The 24,094-nt window shown below is 43.5% G+C and overlaps 1 protein-coding gene across 1 annotated transcript in view; it reads right to left on the bottom strand.

The window, feature by feature from the left end:
- syne2b (spectrin repeat containing, nuclear envelope 2b) overlaps nt 1–24,094 on the bottom strand; it is a 137,055-nt gene that overhangs the window by 31,720 nt on the left and 81,241 nt on the right. The window contains exons 79-102 of the mRNA XM_061251223.1: nt 22,309–22,902; nt 21,226–21,387; nt 17,628–17,801; nt 16,157–16,276; nt 15,891–16,006; nt 15,576–15,714; nt 15,142–15,276; nt 14,511–14,666; nt 13,720–13,920; nt 13,161–13,265; nt 12,551–12,670; nt 11,432–11,632; nt 10,619–10,792; nt 9,858–9,989; nt 9,008–9,204; nt 8,028–8,163; nt 7,413–7,595; nt 5,214–5,366; nt 4,680–4,856; nt 3,502–3,657; nt 2,634–2,789; nt 2,093–2,263; nt 1,689–1,822; nt 1,351–1,555 (exon numbers count right to left, since the gene is read on the bottom strand). Of these exons, the coding sequence (XP_061107207.1) occupies nt 1,351–1,555; nt 1,689–1,822; nt 2,093–2,263; nt 2,634–2,789; nt 3,502–3,657; nt 4,680–4,856; nt 5,214–5,366; nt 7,413–7,595; nt 8,028–8,163; nt 9,008–9,204; nt 9,858–9,989; nt 10,619–10,792; nt 11,432–11,632; nt 12,551–12,670; nt 13,161–13,265; nt 13,720–13,920; nt 14,511–14,666; nt 15,142–15,276; nt 15,576–15,714; nt 15,891–16,006; nt 16,157–16,276; nt 17,628–17,801; nt 21,226–21,387; nt 22,309–22,902 (4,197 nt within the window). The remainder of the gene's footprint in view (nt 1–1,350; nt 1,556–1,688; nt 1,823–2,092; nt 2,264–2,633; nt 2,790–3,501; nt 3,658–4,679; nt 4,857–5,213; nt 5,367–7,412; nt 7,596–8,027; nt 8,164–9,007; nt 9,205–9,857; nt 9,990–10,618; nt 10,793–11,431; nt 11,633–12,550; nt 12,671–13,160; nt 13,266–13,719; nt 13,921–14,510; nt 14,667–15,141; nt 15,277–15,575; nt 15,715–15,890; nt 16,007–16,156; nt 16,277–17,627; nt 17,802–21,225; nt 21,388–22,308; nt 22,903–24,094) is intronic.

Raw genomic sequence — 24,094 nt, 5'->3', positions numbered from 1 at the left:
TGATAATGAAAAAAACAAACAAACCTGGGATAATTTGGAGAAATTATTAAACAGATTATTCTCTTGCACTAGCTATCTATTTTTATTCTGGAAGATGATGGCATATTTGCCAAAATTCTGATTTTATTAGATTAATATTTTAGCTTTTTTCATTACTACTTTAAATCTTGAAAAAACACTCAAAATCAGAAAATCCTACCTAACGAGGAAGTAGAAATACGCCATCTCACTCTCTATCAGCTCTACGCAGAAAATGGGAAAAACAAACATTTCCTGGAACAACCACTGGTATTTTTATCCCTGCTCAGTAATGGCATGTCTCTGGTGATGAACAGGACGTCTGCCACAACCAAGCCTTGTGCGTGCACCTACACTCCTCTGCTTTCTATTAATATGTTGATATGCATGATACGAGCTCACAAAAAAGAAAACATCAATTAGCTATAAATATATTAGACACAGATTAACCCCTTATGGGCGGATGCGACCTGCACATTATATCTCCCTTAACAGAAAAATACAACCTAGTCGTAACATCTTGCTAAACAGACAGATGTGATGCCAGCGTTGTATTTGATCATATGACCGTTTTTCAAGACACACGACCGCTGAAATGTGTTGTGATTCCCAGGTCTTTCTATGGGTTTTCTATAGGGCGCCTATAGGGTCCATAATGGGTTAAACGGAAATTAATGTATGTACTGTACTTGTCAGGCCGGTATTATTCAGTGACTTAATTGAATGCAATTGCTATAGTGACACATATTGAAATGCAATACACATTTGCATTGTGAACAAACTCTGGTAGGCCTACTTTGAGGATATACACTATGCACATGTTGGGATAAAGACAATTATGTCCTGCTGATATAGATTGTTAAATTGTAAATGGTTGGCATTTATATAGCACCTTCATCCAAAGCGCTGTACAATTGATGCTTCTCGTTCACTCATTCATACACACACTCGCACACCAACGGCAATTGGCTGCCATGCAAGGTACCAAGCAGCTTGTCAGGAGAATTTTCGGGTTAGGTGTCTTGCTCAGGGACATTTCGACACACCCAGGGCGAGATCGAACCGGCAACCCTCTCCTTTCTCTGCTCTTACCGCCTGAGCCAATGTCACCCCCTGTGAGGCACCCAGAGTGTCATGTTGTCTCTTGGTGGACATGGCTACGCTGAGCAACGGCCCCTGAACTTCCAAGATGGACTCACTCTATTAAGCCCTCTCCATGAGCAGCTACGTTATACTGTATACGGACATGCATGAACAGGGAGGTAGCCCCTCCAAATAAATGTTTTTAAATAGCTCAGATGGGCACTCTGGGATCCTGTACTGGGGACTCACAGTAATGGCCTCCGCGCGGGCCTGAATCAGCTCCACAGAGTCGTCCTGGCAGGGCGCTGCACTCAGCAGCTCTTTGGTTTCCTCCTCGTGCCGTTTCAGACGACGTGAAATGGCGGCAAAAAGATGACTGTAGCCTTGCCAGCGCTGGAGGAGGCCCTTAACCCTGAGCTGCTCGTCCGTCAGCTCTTGGATCACCACCCTCCACCTGGTAGGAGCAAAGTCATAGAGGCTTATGCCACTGCAGTGAATAAGGTTTGATTGGAAACTTGAAGTTGAAGGAAGTGTTGAAGGTGTGGCTTGCAAAGTGCAACGGTGTACCGTGGTACAGTAGTACTGACCGTGTCTGCTCCCGTTCGAGCTGCTCAGCCAGGAGACGTGCAGCAGCAGGGCTGACCATGTCCCGCAAAGCGGAAAAGGTCACAGTCAGAGCGTCCCATATTATCTCACCCCTCTCCAGTTCCTCCCGCAGGAGCTGTTCAGAGGAAACGATAACATTTGCTGCAGTTCCAATGCAAGTATACGCAGTGTGTCAACTGACAGTGTATCAACATCAAATGATTAGCGTTCCCACAAAGGCAAAAATAACTGTGTGCATCATATGTGACAAATGTTATGGGTTTGTTCCATATCACATCATCTCACCTTTTTGATCATTGATAGAGAGAGAAAGAGAAACAGAGAGAGGGAGAGAGAGAGAGAGAGAGAGAGAGAGGAGAAAAGAAAAAAACAAAGGGAGGGAGACCTGTAGTTGATTGGCCTGGCTCTGGAGAGCGCTGAAGGAAAGCTGGGGGCTTCGTTCTTGCTCCAACATGTAGTGGGCCTTGGCTGTGCTGAGCGCAGCCTCGTTCAGCCTGCGCTCAAACAGACCCCACCGCTCCAGGACCTGCTGCAGCCTCTGCCTCACCTCCACCATCTGGGAGGGAGAGCCAACATCAGCATGCGAGCCCCACTTCCCTTCCATGTCACGTGGAGAGGACATTAATTTGCCTACTTTCAATTATATCAGAAGGTATCTTTGAAAGTAGCCGAAAGCAGCCAGGTAATCAGCACTCGTGGATACGTTTTCACATTTCTCGCATTTCATATGGATACAGATTTATGACACATATTTATGTCCAGGATAACACATAAACTTGTGTGTGTGTGCGTGTGCATATGCGTGTGCGTGCATACGTGCGTGTGTCTGTCATTAAATAAATTATTTCAGACAAAGGAATATAAACCATATCTTTGTATGCAGAGCTTTGCTCTGAAAGTTACTTTGATCTGCCAGGTTAGCATACCTGCTCATGCAGAGCTGCACAGGCCTGATTGACAGTGTCGGTCTGTGTGATAAATTCACAGTCATGCCCCTGTTCCGTGCCTTCATCCAGGGACTGACACAGCTCTCTCAGCACCTGCAGCTCTGCCAGTTTGAGCTTCAGCTTCTTTTCTGTCTCCTGTGTGGTGTATTATACACAAACAAGCACATACACACACACACACACACATACATACACACACATATACATACACACACACACACATATACATACACACACACATACACATACACACACATACACACACACACACACATACACATACACAGACACACACACACATACACATACACATACACACACACACATACACACATACACATACAAATACACACACACACACACATACACATACACACACACACGCATATGCACACACACATACACGCACAAACACACACACACAAACATACACAAACATACACACATAAACATACACACATACACACACATACACACAGACATACACATACACAGACACAGATAGGAGAGGGAGAATGAGAGGAAATCTCTAGTTACACAAAATCAATATTTTTATTGGTACTACAGTGTACTATCTATAGAACTCAGTTAGTTTAGTTACGCCTTTAAATTCCCTGAGGAACATAGGCCATCGATGAACCTCCTCCATCCTCTCCGGTCTTGTGCCCTCCGCTCCAGTTGTCGCCATATTATTGAACTAAGCATTCAGCGAATCTTTTGTTGCATGTTAATTAGGCAGGGGACAGATAGATAACACCTTATATATGTATATGTATATGTATATGTAAGTTATCGTATCCCAATAAATTGCCATTAATAACAATTAAGCCGTGTTGCTGAAACATACCTCACACTCCTTCAGGGCTTTCACTGCTGAAGAACGACTGGCAGGCCTCTCAGCCAATTGCATCCTTTCCCTCTGGCCAATGAGCCAGCGGCGCAGATGCTGCAGTTTATTCTCCCGGTCTGCGCAGATATGCAGCAGCTGCTCCATGTGTCTAGTCTGTGAGAAATAGCACAGTCAAAGACAGTTATGCACACTTCATTCTTTTGCTGCATCTTCTCCTTCCCTAACGGTTTTCAAACACAGATATAAGTCCCTGTTGTTAGATCTAGCCAGATTATAATGGATTCAACATTTTATTTATATTTCTATGTATTGGTTCTTCTTTGTTTTGTGCTGAACTTTATTTTTTTAATGCTTATTTTTCTTTTCATTTTATATATATATTTCAATATATATATATTCTATTTAGTCTTCTTTTGTAATGTCTCACTTTGTATCCTTAAATTAAAATAATGTATATATACCTTTTTAGGTAAGGTTCTAGCATAAGCCCCGCTGCACATCGGTTAAATACTTGTTCTTTATAACTGTCCTGAATTGTACATTTGCGCACAAGATTAAATAAATAAATAAATAATTCAATGCTACTATTTAGCCTGGAAGTAACAATCCTTCCTGCTGAGTGAGCGGCTCATTATCGCCAATTCTCAGTAACCATGGATTTAGGCTATGGAAAACACAGCAGGATCCATGTATTTCTGAAGCCGAAGTGCCGAGAGAACACAATAAATCACATTCCTCTTATTGAAAACATTCGAACAATTTTACAGAGAAAAAAACTGCCCTCTGTTGGCCACCCAGTATCACTACTTTGATTATAGCAGATTACCCCCGAAATGCATTTGATGAACTGATCAACCTCACTGTGACACTGGTTACTAAGGAGATTAGTAACCAGTGAGGAGCAGTGGCATTGTTAAGCCCCAAATGTTTTGAGCCTAGCCCAAAATATTTTGTGGTCTGCAAAAGAAAAAAAGTTGGCTGGTGTTGGACAGTAGTTTGTTAACTTCAGAGAATCTCTAAATGAAATGAAATCGAAAATTATGTCAGAGTGAGAGATTAAAAAACAAAATTAAATATTAATATTTCCAAAGAAGGAGAAGAGACAAGAGAGAGGCAAACAACACTTTGTTTAAATGTCTTAAAATCCTAGAATGGCCCCTGGTGAGGAGGCTAACCTGGTAGCTCAGGGTCCCCTGTAGGTGATGCCAGCGCTCATTGAGGGAGCCCAGCTCCTCTGCAAACTGAGTGCGCTCATAGCGCTTGGTCTGGATATCCGGGCTGCTGATCTGTAAAACCGATTGGTTGACGAAGTCCACAGTGAGCTGGTGGCAGGTAATCTCCAACTTGTACTCCTAAGGAAGACACGTAAGAAATACAGTACATTATATAAAAAATAAAAATCCACCGTGCCCTGGTGAAATTCACACAAGACTGGCTTGAAAAAACTGATTACCTAATTATACATTACATCTGACTGTTTACACAACCGCTCACATTTCATACTTGAGTCCTTAGGTCACTACTGCAAATCATCAGTTGACCTACCCGAACGGTTGAATACAAAAATATGTATTTCACTTCACGGCCAAGTATACTTGAATAAATTCAGAATAAACAATGCACAACTAAACAAGCAGCAGGGTAACTGCGGAGAACAGAATGAGCAAACAAGCCGTACAGTATAAGACACAGACACGAGAGGCATGTACCTTGAGGAGCTGGAGCTCCTGGGTGAGGCTGGCAGCAGAGCCCTTGTGGCTGGGAAGCCATTTTAACCCATCCTCCAGCATGACCTCCCTCTCAGTGATCCAGGTGTTCAGCTCTGCTATGGCCTCACGTGATGGCACCCTCTCCATCAACGCCTGAGAGTGGGGGAGGAACATGTTAGACTCATTTTCTTTGTATTTTAGAGTCAAGATGTTAATTTAACTTTTTTGGATACGCCACAGGCACAGTACATACTGTTCAGATGGAGAATATATTGCATTAAGAAATAGTGAATCATTCAAGTATCACTGCCATCTCTGTGGTCTACATTGCCACATCTGAGTCGGTATTATAATAGGTACTTAGGCAGGAAGGTCATTATGGAGAGAGAAAAAAAAACTGTTAAGTAATCCCTCCCTTCCTCATCCTCTATAGGATAGAACACTGGGCACTGAGGAACAGGCTAAGGGACTTATTTACTCTGGAGACAGAACCAACCACATGGAAAGATTGTTTTATATATATTTTTATATTTCAGGGCCCAATATAAACCCAAATATAAACTTTATATAATTCACTGTGGCGGCTCAAGGCAGAAGGTCCAAGGTTTGTGTGTACACATCAGTATGGATTGCATTTATCTTTTAGCGTCTTTGAGTACCTTGAAAAGCGCTGTATTATTTATGGGTTTTATTAAGGTGTTTGAAGTATAAATAAAGGTATTTTGACTGAAAAGTCGACTTAGTAAAAGCACAGCTCTAAAACATACACGTGTAAATATTACATTTATTCTGAATGCTTTGTGATCCTGGGAGGATTTTATTTCCAGCATCATGTAAACAGTTCACAAACTGGTTATGTCACGATTTATGTTTGTTTCATGTTATGTTTTCCCGTTCATTGATTAGCATACACTTTTTTGTGTCTTTCCGCAAACCTTGCATTCATGCTTTCTCTCTCTCCCCTTCTGTCACTCACACTTCCCTAATTGTTTCATTTTCCCTTGTCTTCTTACTAATCTACTAACTTTAGATCAGGATTGGGTAATATTAACATTCTAACCAAGTGTTCATGTTAACCTTATGTTTCTTGTGCATGTCATTTACTATTTTACTAACGCTAGGGCAGGATAGGTTTATTACAAATGATTACTAATTATCTTGTTAACTTGTCAATCCTCCACACCTGATTTCCATTCTCATACTGCTCTCAAGCTAATTGTCTGCACCTGTCTACGTCTGAATATAAGCTCAGTCCCATGTCATGTTGTTGTGAAATTGTTGGCTACTGTTAGTCAGTGCACGGTTGAGCCGGTTTGGCCAGCCATGGTCTACCTGTTATGAGCCCAGCCTGTTTATTTACCAAAGATTATTGACTCCTGTTTTGTTGTACCACAAACTCTTGCCTGCTGTCTTTGTGCTTTTGCCCCGTGGAGCGGACTTCGGTCTTGACTCTTGCACCGCCTTCGACTCCGAGCCTGCCTGTCATCCGTCTGCACTACTGCCCCGCTGACAGCTTTCCTGGTTACTGGACTTTTTGCATGGTTTACCGATTTCGAGACTGCCTTCTCCCTCAGTACTGTACTTTGGTTTTGGCTGGATCTTATGTGTATGAACTTTGCTTGTTTTTCGACTACGCTCAATGGACATTCCCTGAATAAAGCCCTGACGGGACTTCATGCATTTTGGGTCCAACCCCCCACCCACCCGTCTCAAGCTGTTAACAATTAATATCTTGAACTTTACTGAACTGTAAATGTTAAACATGAGACCTTTTTGCATTTTATAACAAGATTGCTTTTTATTTATTTTTTTACTGTTTATAAATGATAAAAAAGGAAAGGAGCCATGTGAAAAAGTGGATTATTCTTTGAGCCTTTTTAAAAAGGCTACAAAAAACTTTCAATGTTTCAAACTGCATATTTCCAATTCCACATAAATGGAACAGTTGAATTCAAGGCAAGGTCTGGAAGACACAGGCCTAGCTGTTCACAGGACAACAATACAACATACTTAAAGCAACAAAGACCTATATAGCAGAGTTGCCAGAAAGAAGCTTTTCTTAACAACATTCCCAAACTTGTAAAATTTTAATTGTAAAGGGCCTTTTGACCAGGGATGCCCAACTTTTTGTATACTACTGTAAAGTTTGGGCAAAGTGTGGATATTATAACAAAAGGTGTGAATAGTAGGTACGCTTGCCTGATGCAGTCTCTCCTGGATGGCAGGCAGAGCAGACAGCACCTGGGCCCAGCCCTGCTCCAGCTGTGTCAGCTGTGTCTGCAGGGAGCCTGTGTCTGTGTCCTTCAGCAGCAGAAGCTGCGTGCCTGTGCTCACCACCGACGCCTTCAGCACTGACCTTGCCTCCACTTCCTTGTAGAAAACCTGCACGTGGACAAAATGGCCGCTGTTCACAGGTGTCATCAAACTGGTTCCCCAGTGTAAAATCCAGCTATGACCAAGTTGAAATACCAGCTACCAGCTGTTTCAAAATACAGCGTTTCAGAACATAACATTGAGATGGTCAAACCATGTTGAGTATAGAGCTGGTCTAACTGGTCTAACTGGTCAACCAGCAACCAGCTGTTTTAAAACTTAGCTTGGGCTGTTTTTATTTTCACATTCTCTTAAGTAATACAAAGTAGGAAATAATATAATCACAATGCTTTTAGCAAACATGGAAAATACATCCACATTTGTTAAGGGGGCATTCCAGAGTGTTATATAAAAAAGTGAAAGTACAGCGCAACTTGAGAGAACAATTTTACCCATGGAGTTAATCAAATGGCATCAGAGCTAGAAAAGCAATTGATTCACCAGGAACTGGGCGAGATGAGTGCGGATTTGCTCCAGGTCCTGCGGTGGAACCGTGACAGAGCGCTGTCTCCACATCTGCAGACGCTCCCTGGCTTCGGCCAGCCACTCGCTGAGTGCCACTGAATCGCGCCGGAACCTACAGGAACAGAAAGGTTTGGGGTTTGGGGGGGATGTTGTGTTACTTCAGAGTTGTTTATAAACTTCACATGGGCTCAATCCAAATCCGCAAGAGGAATGAATCATCCACTCCAATTTTCTAAACTCCAACTCCATTTAGCGTGCATAAAGCTGGCTAAACCAGGTCTTGTTATAAGGAAAGCTGAATAGCTTTTAAGCAGAAAGACCACACACTTTAAATCTTTAAACTCGATTATTTTGAACGTACAATACGATCTTTTCCTGTTATGCAGGGGAGACCTTGAGACTCAATATGTCAAATTGATGGAGAGTAAAAGCAGAGTTCTGTTTGAAAATCACGCAAATTTATCTGAATTTAGGTAGTTTGACTGAGGATGTTTATTTCCATTCCGGAGGACAACATAAATGAGAACTAACTGAAAACAAAACTAGCGCGAATAGTGCTATTATAATAAGTTACATGTTGTTTTTACCATTTGTGCAACAAAATACAAACGTTAATATCCACACAGTATATTCTACTACTGCATTTACCTTTACACGTAAATATTGGAATACAATTTTTTGTAGGCAGTTTGATTCAGTAGCAGGTAATCATTCAGTTAACGGCAAAAAAAACAATTAATAGTAATTATATTGATACGTTTATAAATATAACGTATTTTTGTTTTTATAATATAGTCAAGAAATTGGCAGAGACATCGTGGCATTAATGGAATGAAAACGTGGTCATACACGGTAATGTAACTGACCCTTAAAATGATAACGTCCACACATACTGTATGTGAAACATTGTGAATCGGCATGGGTGCCACGTGCATGGTCATGGCCGTTTATCAGACCTGCTCCAGATCCTCCTCAGCCTGTCCACACGGAGAGCGTCCTGCTCCACTCTCCCCCGGACGGCCGGCCAGCGAGCCTCCAGCTCCCGCAGGGCCGCGGTGACGTCCCTCCGCCGCCCCCCCGCCTGCAGCCCCCTCCCCTGCTCCAGGACCAGGCACTGCCGGGCCCCGCTCTCCTCCAGGACTCCTTTCATTTGCTGCCAGAGAAAGAATTCAATTATCATCTTCCTCTTTCACACGCTCCCCCCCACCTTCCCCTTCCTCCTCCTCCTCCTCCTCCCCAATCCACCTCTCACACTGCTATGGCAACAGGCCCCTAATTCTGCCACTACTCTGAACCCAATTGTGCAAGGGGAACACATGAATCTTTTCAGAAAGATCTAAGAAGTTTGCCCTCTTCTATTTTTCTTTGGTTCATCAACTCATTTCAGACGGGAGAGAATATGGGGAACATTCTGTTAAATATTGGGATGCATAACTTGCCATTCTCATCAATCTCATTTTAATGTTCGAAAAAAGGAAAGCACACCAAAAAACTTCAGCAAGGTGCTGGGTCACAGGAACATATGAGGATCGGGAAAGAAATGGCTGAAATGTTGAAAACCATTGCCATGGCCAGTAGGCTATTATTTGTTTCTGGAGCATCACATGAGTGTGCGAGTCTTTTCAGAAATCTGGAATGGAAAGCATTGCTAAGCTCGCCTGAATCACAGAACTCACACAGTTACTGTAACACTTTTCATCTTAAATCTTTTCATCCATAATAACTATTAATTACATATAAATATATACTCTGATGGGAGAACCCTTAACTGCCCCCTAGTGGTTTTGGTCAGTAGGGCAGCAGAACCTGGTAGATGGACAGCCTCTCCTGCAGTCGCTCCTCAGTCTCCTCCACCAGGCCCACGCTGGGCAGCCGGGACTCCACTTCCTGTAGCAGCCTTCCCAGCATGCTGCAGTTCTCCTCAAAGTGCATCCATGTCTGTAACAGCCCTCAAACTCCTCAGCACAGCAGCAAACCAAGGCGGGTCTGGTGCTTTTCAGACCAGGGTTAATACATCATTGTTTTGGATTCAAATGCTTTTCTCTGCCTGGTGCAATTGAGCCAACCAAGAGGACCAAAAGGGTCCAATACAGCAGACAAGCTCAGTAAAGTGTAGAAAAGTATTTGAATCCAAAACAATGACATATTTGACCCCGGCCGGGTGCTTTCACACAGTAATACAGTGAATTAGACTCTCCTCTTCTATTTTTTCACATTGTTGTTCTCTATATGGCACACATATAAATTAAACCTTTTGAGCATTTGTTCCAAAAGCCCTTGTTGAACATTGGAACCTTCAACCACTTCACCCTTTCATTTCATATTCCCTCTCCCTAATGATGTTTTCACAGCTCAGGTCAGTCCCCCGTTGATGAACGGGGGCCAGAGTCTCCGGTACCTGTAGCGTGTTCCAGGGGTAGGGTTAGGGTTTGAGTCTCCGGTACCTGTAACTTGTACCTGTAGCGTGTTCTAGGGGTAGGGTTAGGGTTTGAGTCTCCGGTACCTATAACCTGTATCTGTAGCGTCCCGTGTTCCAGGTTTAGGGTTAGGGTTTGAGTCTCCGGTACCTGTAGCGTGGTGCGCATCTGCGTCCCGTGTTCCAGGGCCTGCCGCTGGAGAGCGCTGACGTCCTGCACCAGCTGTGCCAGAGCGCCTTCCCGCCCGCGCAGCTCGCTGTCCGGGACCCTCAGGGAGAAGTGCTGCACCGCAGCCAGGTGTGACCCCAGGCGCTGGAAATAACTCTGAGAAACGTGCGACATCACGTTAAAGAGCAGGCCTGTACCTGGACACTTCTCCAAACGGAACCGAGGTCAGGATGTTGTCTAGGACTCTTCACGGATTGACCAGTGTGAGAATGCCAGTTCAAGATTTAGGTTTTTCAGGTGGCTAACCCTTTCTAAATTAGCAGTCAGCATTTGCTCACACTGCAAAAAAGTTAATCGTAACAAGTGTTGTCTTGTAATGCCTTAAAATCTTCCTCTTTGTTTATTTGCTTGTTTTAAGTTACTGTTTCTACAAGTTTACAAGTGAAATTTTCTTACCCCATTGGAAAATTTAAAGCTGATTGAGTCAAACTGTCTCAGCTCATTTGCATTATTTGTGTCTTTTATAGACTAACCAATGTGATAATTAACCATTTATTTATGGGTGACATGATGGAAAATAACAATGTGTCCGCATCTGATTTCAGGAATCACTCCCTTTATTACTGAGCTAGCCAGATAACTGCACTGAGTAGCATCTGGCCAAATCTGGATCATGGAATGAAATACAAAGAGCTGTTTGAGGTTTTCTGTTTTTCTCTTGTGCAGTTATCTGGCTAAGTAACTAATTCCGCATTGTGGAACGGGGCGTTGGTCTGTACTGAATAAGGTGAGCACCTGATGGCGGCTGAGGTGGTCCTGCAGCTCGGCCCGGCTGTGCTCCACCAAGCCCAGGCTCCGGCCCAGACGCTCCCTGCCCAGCTCCGCCAGGCTGGCCAGCCCCTGGAGCAGCCCCTCGTACTGCTGCTGAAGCTCCAGGCTCTCCCTCAGCTCCCCCCGCCGCTCCCGCAATGAGCTCCAGGCGCTATCCAGCACATCCTGGAGACCCAGAATGCACAGAGGACTCAGGGATCTCAAACTCAAATCCCGGAGGGCCGCTGTATCTGCTGGATTGTGGATGTGTCCCCGCACTTAAGTGCCTAATTAATTGTCATTAATTGGCTAAGGAGACTGCAAAACTTGTTTCCGAGGCCTAATTTGGCTTCTGCTTGCCAATCATAAACATCAGCAGATACTGTGGCCCTCCAGGACATAAGCTTGAGACTCCTACCTCCTAATTACAAACCACAAACATGCTCGGCAACACAGTACACAGATTACTTCAGAACATCTCATTAAATTTGACATACAACATGCACAGACTACTTATCTTAGGCCTATAATTAAAACTAAATTACTATTGTTGCCAAGTACCTTCAAAACTGGCTTCAATAAATTGCTACCACATGCCTTCCCTCATAATCCTAGTTGAACCCTGATGAATGTCGCATTTGTAGTTTCTTACATTTGTATTGCATTTATTTTTATAAATGTATAAAATGTGTATTGTTTGGGATTCAATGTTAATTTCCTTCATACAATTTCTACAACGACACGGGGCAGCCTGTAGCGTAGTGATTAAGGTACATGACTGGGACCCCCAAGGTTGGTGGTTCAAGCCCTGGTGTAGCCACAGTAAGATCTGCACAGCTGTTGGGCCCTTAACCCCACATTGCTCCAGGGGGGATTTTGCCCTGCTTAGTTTAATCAACTGTAAGTCATTCTGGATAAGAGGTGTCAGCTGAATACATGTAATGTAACAATATAGGGTACTTTTTCATATATATATATATATATATATATATATATATATATATATATATATATATATATAAAATAATTTACTGTAAAAATATTACACAAAATGTTATTACTACTGCTGTGTATGTCATGTATATGAGTAAATGCCTGTCGTACCTCCAGCTTGTGAACTTCCTCTATGAGAGCAGTGGGCAGGCTCTGGCTCTCCACCCTGCCCTTCAGTGCAGACACCTGGGTCTCCTGCAGCAGCACATCCAGCTGGAGCTGCTGAACAGCCTGCAGACACATCCAGGGCACAGCTTAACATCAAGTTTTAATTAAGACATGCTAGGGCAGGGGTGGGCAGAGTTTTGCAGAGTTTTTCCCCCCCACCAATTCCCCTGACTAAATGGAGCTAATTGGCCGCATTCACCAACACTGGTTCACTCTAGACTCCATAATAGCAAAATGTTTTATAGAGTATGGACACAAGAATAGTCTTTGCCGTAAATATTATGGCGAATGCCAAGGCTCTGTCAACGACACAGAAATGCCTCTACAGCTGTGTCCATCTCCCATCATGCTGCTGCAATCCCACCATATTGCATATGGTCCTCAAGTATAATCCAGAGTCGCTGAGTTAGAGCTGGGACACAAGAATAGATTTTGGCTGTCATTCATACAATTATCAAGAAATATAGCTAAAATGTCAGATGCTGAAGAAAAGCAGGAGAGCCTGGTCTTGACTGGGAACAATTGAATCAATTTTCACTGCAGAAGTGTTTACCTGAAACTGTTTGCCAGGGTGGTCGTGACCTGAAGCTTCATTAATTGTTTGGTTCAAAAGCAAGTTTTTACCAAGCAAGGACTCATGCAATCCTCTTATATCTCTCTGTGGGGGTTAGAGAAACAAAGAAATAGTAAAATTGTCATTATATCTACCCTAACTGAAACTACAGGTTATGTATTAGCGGGAAGTTACAGAACGTTCTTCATGACCAATAGCTAATGTTAATTTGTGAATACCAAAGGGAAGTTCTTGATTATCAACTGAAAGCTGAAAAGGTGTTAAATCAGTCTCACGCCCATCAGAAGGCTTGAGGTTGTGCATGAAATGTGCATAGCAGGTTTGGTCATGAAACTTGCTGCAGCCGACCATGCATTCCCACACTCAAACTATCACATGCACACATCCCTAATGGTGAGCTTCTATCTATCTATCTATCTATTTTTTGTGGCCAGGACTCTTTGGTGACCAATTTATTCAGTGATTTTGTTTCATTTCTATAATGGTTACACTTAAAAATCATCAAGATATAGACACAAAAACTTCTGCCGCGTCTCACCTGGCACTGATCAGTGAGGTCCAGGAGCGTATGCATTTGGGCCTGTCTGGACAAGAGGTGGGTCTGGATGACGGACAGGCGGCTCAGCAGATGGTCCTGACAGGGGGCCGCTAGGGGGGCCACCGAACCCAGGGCATGGTACACCTCTGACTCCTGGCAGCCCAACTCATTTCCCAGCTTGTCCAGCTCCACAGCCAGGCTCTGTCAATCATACAGAAATGACTCAACTGCTGCCTCCATCTCCCATCATGCCACTGCACTCTCAGAAATAAAGGTACAAAAAATCCATTAAAAGGCACAGCTATAGGTACATAAAATTGTATATCTAGCTAGTAATATATAATTAATTTGTACCTTCTTTGCCTGGAAAACTCAGTTGTACCCAAGGAGAACATTACTGTACTTTTAGGGGGTACATTTGTGAAGTTTGATGCTTGAAGAACAAAAATGTATCTCCATTGTCACTTTATTTCTGAAAGCGTACAGTACCATTATTGCACGGGCCTTAGGTAAAATCCAGAAAATAAGGATTTATGCCCACAGTAAGGGCGTTATTCCATGTACAGTAACGTAAACTCACCATGTTTCGAACAGTTTCTGGACGAATAATTATATAATTCCTTCCATTTTCATAAACACTGGTCACATACACAATCCATTTCAGCATACAGTAACATGGTAATAGCTCTCCACTGTGATATTGTGGTGAGGAACCTCCGAACATTCCCCACAGCATGCTTGTTCAACATGGCTATGGCAGTCAGGGTAAAGGCAGTGATGCCAGGCAGTACCTCCAGCAGCAGCAGATGGAGCCGGTGGTCCTCCAGGCAAGTCCCACAGGGGGCCAGTAGCAGGTCTGTGACAGAGCAGAGTGACAGATCCACTCCACACAGCTCACGATACAAATCCTCCTCCAGGGTGAGGCCACAATCCCCGTCTGAGCTGGCCTGCATAACACAGCACAGACCATTCAGCACCCCGGTTCAACAGATTAAACTGACCACACTGCAAATATTAGCAGGTGTTTTAGTCTCCTAATGAGACTTAATATTAACTGGGGGCAATGTTGGCTCAGGAGGTAAAAGCAGTCGTATGGCAGTCGGAAGGGTTGCAGGTTCGATCCCGCCCTGGGTGTGTTGAAGTGCCCCTGAGCAAGACCCCTAACCCTGCTCCTGATGAGCTGATTGGTGCCTTACATGGTGCCACACAATTGGTGTGTGTATAAATGGGTCAATGAGAAGCATCAATTGTACAGCGCTTTGGATAAAGGTGCCATATAAATGCCTACCATTTAACTTGTATTAAGTTACTGCTTGCAATATCTCAGTCTTATTTAGAAAATTATTGAAAGGTGACTTATGTGATTGTTTTTGCAGTGCAACAGGGGATCATGGCAGAGTGTGTTTACCTGCCCGTCCTTACCTGTGTCTGTGAGGTCATGGCCAGGTGGCCAAGTTCTCTGAGGCGTATGGTGTGTGTCTGCAGCTCCTGCACAGTGTGTGTTCCGGGATCTCTCGCTGCAACACTGCTACCCGCGGCAACCGCTGTGCCTGTCACCTGTGGAGGGAGAGCTGTCAGCACGTGCTTCCCCCTCCACCCACCCAACAAAAACATCAAGCGTCCCACTCACCGCTCTACCCATACAATGCAACTTACAGTTGATTAGCAGGGGACAATCCCCCCTGGTGCAATGTGGGGTTAAGGGCCTCACTCAAGGTCCCTAAGCTGTGCAGATCTTATTGTGGCTGCTGGCTACTCCCAGTCATGAACCTTAGCCACTAGGCTACAGGCTGCCCCACACCAACCACACAGCACCTCACCACACCACCCTCACAGCGCTCCTCCCAAAAACTGACCTCAGATGAGCCCTGATTGGCGTTCCCCTCCAGGGCCTGCAGTTTGGCAGCCAGCTGGGCGTGAAGGTGTGCCCACTTCTCCTCGGACGTGAATACCTCTTCTCCCTCAGCGGGAGCAGTTGAAGGGACAGGAAGAGACCTGAATGGCCCGGTAACAGCGGTATAATCAGTCGATATCTATATTTGTCCAGTTGTGAAACGGGCCTCACATCAAAATGAACAGCAGTGGCGTTCTGCATTAGTTAACAGGTGCTAAAGCCTGAGTGGAGTCAGACCACAATAGGGCAACTAGGGCAGAAGGAGGAGGAGCTTTACCCGGCTGGTGCCTGTGATTGGTTGTCCTGTGACAGGCTGTTCATACGTGATCTGCTGCTGTGCCTCGCAATGGCCTTGGTCAGGTCCCTCTGTTCACTCAGCTCCTGTTCCAACTCCTGGAGAGTTTGGGGAGACCATCAGCACCAAAACACAGCCACCTCTATACAGCCTGGTCTATGGCTAGATCCCATCCCTGAATACTGTCACTTCACAAATCCATCTTTTAACACTGCTCCCACAAATTCAAATTCATCTTTTGGTTGTACCCTCTGCTGCTGCAGACTGTTTTGTCTGGTGAGCTTGCTCTCGGTGGAGGTCAGCATCTCGTGAACACTGGTACTGCGCTTCAGCACGCGTTCTTGAGGATGCTCTTCCTGCTGCATCTCCTGCGGTGACAAAACATGGGGACAAACCGTCTGTGAATTACAAGACCCTGCACATAGTTTAATTTAGTATATACCTGTAATGACATGTTGTGCCACTATTATTTTGAAAATGAAATACCACAGGAAGCCTATTTATTTTAACCTCTCTAAAAGCAACTCAAGAGTTCTATCTGTGGCCTAAAGAGCGAGACAAATGATGAGCGTGACCATTAAAAACAGACTAATGATGGTAGTTGCTCTCTCCAAACGTTCTCTTAGCATTCTGTGGTGCATTAGGGTAGGGGACAAATGAGTAATAATTCTGAGTGAGAGTGATTAGGATTCCACACGGTGTTAATTTTAGAAAGTTTCAGACAGTAATTATTTTGGTTATTTTAAGTGGCTCAGTACACCTGCTCCCCTGGAGGAAAATGGAGAATCCATCAATGTTAAGACTCCTCCACAGACTGGCACATTGTGAGCGTTCAGTGTGAGCATAGATGTTTCTGCATGCAAATCTCCTCGGGCCTCAATGTTTCAGACCCAGTTTTAGTGTTATTTGAAAGGATGTTATAATGCTGAAAAGTGTAGGAGAAATAGATATGCTGTATTTGCAGCTATATGGCGTATGTATAGAATGAACAGACCAATTACTGTGATTCACAATGTAAGTTGAAAATTAACAGGCTATTCGCCTCGGTACAAAATCACTGGCTCACATTAAATGACAACTGAACTGAGAAATACACAATACTGAAAATAAAAGACAAATTAGACCTGTCATTTACAGAAAACCTCATTTTCTAACAAACAACAATATTTCACCATAAAACACATTGGTAAAACCATGATTTCCCAAAGCAATACCCAAGTAGGTCAGGGTTACTTGACTTCAAGTCCTGGAAGCCACAGTGTCTGCACTATGCATGCACAACACCACCTAATGAACTTACTTTTACATTATATTCTATTTAGCAGGTGCTTTTATCCAAAGCAATGTACAAAACAGTTCATCAAGGTCATACAACAAACACCTGAACAGATATGGTACAATTCATATACGATGGGTTGTAAGGCCATGAACAAGTGAAACACACAAGGTAGATAGGCCTTATGGCAGTCCGTAACTCCTATACCAAGACAACTACAACTTGATGAACTACAGCACCAAGACAAATACAAATTCAAAAGTCAAGGAATTACATGTGAAACCAGGTGGCGTAGTGCATGGTTGGAGCAAATACCTGCAGGCACTGCAGACCACATGACCTAGAGTTGAATAGCCCTGCCCTAGTATGTATTTTTGTAATACTATGCATCTGTGTGTGCCTTTCTGTGTATGTTCTGGGTATGTGTACTGGCAAAAGTGTACCTGTTCCACATTCTGTCTCTCCTGCAGTAACATCTGGAAGGTGACCAGACTGGATTTGAGCAGTTCCAGTTTAGATGAGAGGGCCTCCACCTGCTGGTGTGCCCCACTGGCAACCTCCTGCTGGCCCAGCTCTGACAGGCTGGCAACCTTCTGCTCTATCTCCAGGAACATGTCCTGGACACATATACAGGGCATCATGAGGGAAATCCTAAATGTATTCAAATAAATTTTGAATAGCAGACACCATTGTCATTAGGCTTTTCCCATTAAGTGCATCTAATGCTCTTGGAGAACATACAGTGTACATGTTTATAAGGTCACAGTATTTTATTCTGGTCTCAGTCCTCTCTTGAGCAATATAATATTGGACAATTCCCATTCCTGAAATCTATTTTTATTGGCTGCACACAACATGCATCACAGGCTCAGATCTCAAAGCTTACTGTTCCTTCAGTCTATCTTTGCCAACACACAGTGTTTGGAAATGCTATGTGTATGAAGCTGCGCAAACCTCTGCACAGAACTGTTATGGCTACATCGATAGCAAATAACCACTCCTTTAGTTAGCTCAATTTCACTACTAAGATACACTCAGTGAGAACTTTATTAGGTATTTATTAGACCAATTATTTTAGACGTATTAAGTCTTCTGCTCCTGTAGCGTATCCACTTAGAGGTTTGAGGCATTGTGTGTTCAGAGATGCTGTTCTGCATCTGTTATTTGTGTTACTGTCACCATTCTGTCAGCTTTGACCAGTCTGGTCCTTCTCCTCTGACCTCTCTCATTAAAAATGTGGTTCTGCCCACAGAAATGCAGCTCACTGGATATTTTTAGTTTTTTTGCACCATTATCTGTAAACTCTAGAGACTGTTGTGCATGAAAATCCCAGATCAGCAGGTAAAGAAATACTCAATCCAGCCCATCTGGCAGCAACAATCATGCCATGGTTGAAATTACAGAGATCAAATTCTTTCCCGAATCTGATGGCTGATGTGAACATTAACAGAAGCTCCTGACCGCCATGATTGTATGCATTGGCACAATTGCATGAATAAATAGGTATACTTTCTTCCTGATAAAGTGCTCAGTGAGTGTATAAATTCACCCTGACCGAATAATTTTGTGACCTCATAACACAGCTATCTGGCATTGAAATTACGAAACACAAGAATTCAGCAAAGGCGCCAACTCAGCAGAAGGGAATTCAACTTTAAATTTAGTGCAACAGCGAAGGGATTAAGACATGCCCATCAGGAGGCTGCAAAACATAGAGTCATAATATCCATGAAAGACACAGACAGATAGGGGTCCGTGTGTGAGATATGGGTGAAATTAATGTAAGAAAAATACAGTAGTTAACAGCTGTGTGTCACAGAATCCGTAAAAAACAAAGCTTGCACAGATTATGAAAAGTGTTTATACATTATAGAAGTGGAATGTGCTATCCACATCCATAAATCATATGAAGTATTTCCATTCAAATTAGTGTTCTATTTACACCAATTAATCCCTTTACAAAATTTTTACATGGAGCCCGTAAAGAGCAATCAGGGCCACAATTCAACACACCCCCTGACATTTAAATACAACTACACTACTGTCTTAGGCACCCTAGACTTTATTATATATATGCTTATTTCTTTGTGTGTGTTAGTGAAATTTCCAAATATTCATTTTCTAAAAGATTTTAGAGACATTTTTGTATTTAATTTTTTTAAAAGTAACATATTACTGTAAGCAATTGACTACTTTTTACATAAAAACTTGATTAAGGCTGTCTGAGATCAGAAGCAGGAGCCAACCAAAATCTGCAGAAGAACTGTGGCAAGTTCTCCAACATGCTTGGAACAACCTCCCTGCAGGACAGCGTTGGCTATCTCAGAGAAGTGAGGCAGTTTTAACGAAGAAGGGTAGTCACAAAAAATATTGATTTGATTCAGTTTTTAACTATTCTGCCAAGTTACTAAAATGTAATGTAAAATGTATAGTACGTTTATTTAGGACCTTTCATTTAATTAATTTTGAAAGAATCTTATCTGTACAGAATGTTATACAGGTGCCTAAGATTTTGCACAGTAGTGTACATCTCCCAGTCTGTTTTTGATCATCCATTCATCATGTGAAAGTCAAGTATACTTGTGTACATGCCCATTTATGCATTCACAGGTTCTTATATTTTCAGTTGCTGACAGCAAATCTCATATACTCCCCTTGATGTCCACGATTTAAAAGATAGTTTGTCATTTGTCAGAGGTACTAACTATCCATGTGGTATCCTATTTCCTGAAGACCATTTCAGATCTCATGTGGTCATGATACTCGTATAAATAGACCATTAGAAGTCAAACGCTCTGCTACACTCACCTAATGCCAAACTGTTAAGTGTTCTGTACTTCCAGGACTTTTATTTGTCTTCGTTGTTCTGCATATGATTAATTTTATTACAAAAAATAGCATAAAACAAGGCATATAAAGTTTATAAATGCAGAGGAAATCCTAAGCCACTCATGTTGATTTATACTTTTGTTACTGCAAGCTAGCTTGTGTCTTTTTTTAAACATTAACCAGACCAACGGCAGTGGTTTTTTTAAACTCATTTAAATAATGCAAACAGCTTAACTATTTCCTGAAGGACGTAGTTGCCACTACGAGCTGTATAGTTTCACAATGGCCATGTCTGATTGGGGTGACTGATTGATTGATAAACTGAGGTGTGTTTGTGTTTACACTGTGCTGTGTCATAGTTAATCTGAAACACAGTATCAAAATGAATTGCTTTTCCATGTCTGTTTAATCCGGCCCCATTATAAAGCAGTCAGAACTGCCATCGTTCTAGAGATGTTCTAACCTCTTCTTTAGATCTACATACATTTTATAAGGGATGAAGCCTTCAAAAGAAAATAGGAAGACCATAAGAACACATAATGATGAAAAGAAGCCATTCATTATATACAGGCTTGTCCTTTACCTGGATTGCAAAAGGAACCCCTCTTTTCCCATAATATAGTCAGTAGAGAAAAACAGCAGTGCAGAGTCCTGTTCTGAAACCATTTAGAAATACTTGGAATTCACAGCAATTTAGAAAAAGGCTGTTAAAAAAGAGTGGCTTCTATTACAAAGAGAGAGAAAGAATGTAATACCATACGAAGCGACTAAGTTGCTTTGCCCCTAAAGAACAGTGCGATCCGAACGCGGATTTATGTCTTGCCGCGGCCCATTAGGAACTGCAGCCATAATGAGACTGAATTAAAGCAGTAAAACGATTGTGCGTGACTCGAGTGAAAGGAGACAAGCGCAGCTCTGACTGAGACGGTGAGCACACACACGGCCTTTAATCCGACACCACTGTGACAGGCTGTAATCTGACACCGGCGTGTTTAAAAGGGCAGAGCCCTGCAGAAAGAATACATGTTGAAACCACCAAGAATAAATGTAGGAATCCTCAACGGCAGGGTCTCCTGGGCTGAGATAGCGCATGACGCTATCGGCAGTCACGCCCCTCATGGTCAGGGTGCCTGCCAATTTCCTGCTTAAAACAAACATGGCTCCTCCAGCTGTGGGCTCCACGGTGCTGAACCTTGACCCCTCTGTGCTTACCTGGCAGTTGAGGAGCTGCTGCTCGAAGCTATCCTGCATGGCTGCTGCCCCTGACGCGGCTCCAAGGCTCTGCCGGGCTCTCTCCAGCCAAAGCTCCAGCTGGTCGGCCTGCTCGTGGCAGGCATGAAGCACTCCCTGAGCCGGGCAGGGCTCACCTGAGGCCTGGGACAACGACACAGAGTCACGGCACTAAAGGAGCGAGAGAGGTGCGAGGTGGAAAAGGTGCGTCTTCTCCCCACCTCTGCAGGGGATGCAGTTGACTCGAAAATCAACTTTTCCACCTTTCTCTCTCTCTTTCACTCACTCACTCTCTCTCTCTCGCTCTCTCGCTCTCTCTCTCTTTCACTTGCCCCACCTACAATCCACACTACAGCAGTACTCACTTCCTGAAAGTCTCTGCCGGGTTGTCGGGCTCGAGTGACAGATCGCGGCGCTATACGTGAGACTCGCCGGTCATGTGCCTCACAGGCATGTGGGACTGAACCCAATGAGATGGAGGGGGGCCAGACAAGACCGGCAGCTGATACAACGCAGCTCCCCACACAACTCTCTCACTCTATCTGTTTCTCTCTCTCTCACACACACACACACTCACACACATACAGAGCAGTCTCAGAGAGCACTCTGTTTACATTCCTACAGAGATAAGAGCCTGAGGGAATCTACTGAAAAGTGTCTGCACATTAAAAAAGACACAAGCTGACAGGGTGTTTCCCTCTCATACCATTTCCCACCCATGAATAACAATAGCACTTCACAATGTGAATGCCAACACCCACTCAACAGTAGCAAGGTATGATACCCAGAGTGTACAGGAGAGAAGGCTCAATGAGACAGATCATCAAACTAAGATCATAAAACTCTAAAAACAAATCAATTAGTTAGTAAATGTGTCAACACGCACTGTGCAAGCAGAAAAGGGCACACAAACTTCTCTGCACTGCTAACCCAATGATATCAAGAGCTCTTGTGAAACTCCCTGAAAGCAACTCCGGGGCATACAGAAAGGTGTGTTTGCGTACACTGGAGGGTGATTGGTTAAGACAGCATGAAGTACACGGCTGTGTAGGAACTCGTGCTTACCAGGAGTGCAGCCGGACACAAGCTGTCTGCATCGTCCCGGAGAAGCCTGAGTGTGTCCTGTGACCGTGTGTGTTTGTGCACCGTGTCGCTAGACTTTACATGCGTGAGAACTGCGTGCCGAGGAGCAGGAGTGTCTTTGGACAGCGCCGGTGGGGTGCAACCCTCAGCTGACTGTGCAAGTGTTTGCATTGTCTGCTTGGCAGGTGTGTGCGTGCGTTTATTTAGGGCGTGCACGCTGCGTACACTGTCAATATCTGACACCTGTCTTTCTGCGCTGAGGGAGCCCACTGGGGGAGGCTGTTTCTTGGGGGTCTCTTGGAGACCCGTGTCCTCCGCTGGAGCAGGTGGAGCCCTTCCAGTGTCTTGGGCCACCTGAGAAGGTGTAGTCCTGCTGTGGTGTGCCTCCTCAGTCAGTGTGTCACTGTTCAGGGCCTCTAGAGTGGTGCTGGCAGCTAGCGGGAATGTGTGTGAGGCGTCTCTGAGTGTAAGCGCGGCAGGTTTGTGTGTGCCGTGTGTGTCTTGGCTCTGTGTCTTCAGCCTCTCTGGCTGGCTAGCCGCCCCCTGCCATGCAAGCCCACTCTGTCCCAAGAGCTCCTGACACAGAAAGAGAGAGACGGGAGGGGTAGATCACAGTGTGGATTTATTCATTTTTTTCTCGAGGGACAGGGACATGAGAAGGCAAAGAGTTCACAAAGGCATAAAAGGCATAAAGGGCCTGCATGCGGAAAGGGTTAAGACAGGGAATATCGTCCTACTTGCTATATTAATGCCAACTGAACAATCAGTGCGTTTACATGAATAGCAAATAGTATTCGGAGTGCTGAAAAAATTCACTCGGTTCAGACTATACAGTACATTCTACCACCAATACATCACATTCAGAGTATAAACAGGAACATTCTCCTTTCAGGTAACGGAGGTGATATTCCACTGTAACTAGCTTCATAACACTGCCTGGATAATAAGGCACATGACCAGCAAATACTGGAAAACAATAAAATTACATTCCGAATATTAAGAGAACACCAAAAAAAGAAAAGAAAAATAGCAGGCACATCATAAACAGCTGAACAGTTAATACAGTGTCAGCAAATAAGCACAACAGGTACACAGTGGGGTAATAATTATAATCTAAAATGAGTGTCTTAGTAACATTCCCTTTTTAAAATAGATGTAAGAATCAAATTAAAACTCTATCATTTGTTAAAATACATGGTGTGCAATATTCTGGTTTGTTACAATTGGCATGCGTTAAATACACTAGGATTATTCCAACAGTAATGTTTGGAAATACAGTTAAACATAAAAGACATATTCTTATTTTGAAGAAAGCATTCCCACCATTTGTGGAAATTCAATTGCTTGCTCTTAAAGAATCTCAGTGCCCCAATACACTTGGGGTAAATGTGAAGCAACAGTCCGTCCCAATGTTGGTAATAACTGGGTTTTTCACCATATCTTCAAAATTAAACATAATGCCAAAATCATACTAGTAAGGTGCTTGTAAAGTTATGATCACCAAATAGCAAATGGCATTCACATTTCACACAACACATTACAAATCTTTACGTAGCCAGTAAAACTGAGCTGGCTCAGTTCTCTCTCTGCATGTAAACATAGAGGCGGTTAGGAATGAGGGAATTCCAATGCCTGTAAACAGAAAGTTGAGCACAAAATGCGACCTTGAAAAAGCTGAACGCTTAATATTCGGAATTGTATGCCATGGAAACGCACTGAATGACGGCTCAGACTACTCGTTCTACACTAGGAGATTGTACACCTCTGT

Source organism: Conger conger, chromosome 1 (assembly GCF_963514075.1).
Source record: "Conger conger chromosome 1, fConCon1.1, whole genome shotgun sequence".
Classification (NCBI taxonomy): Eukaryota; Metazoa; Chordata; class Actinopteri; order Anguilliformes; family Congridae; genus Conger; species Conger conger.
The sequence above is the reverse complement of the archived record's forward strand: the minus strand, read 5'-3'. Positions and strand labels throughout refer to the sequence as shown.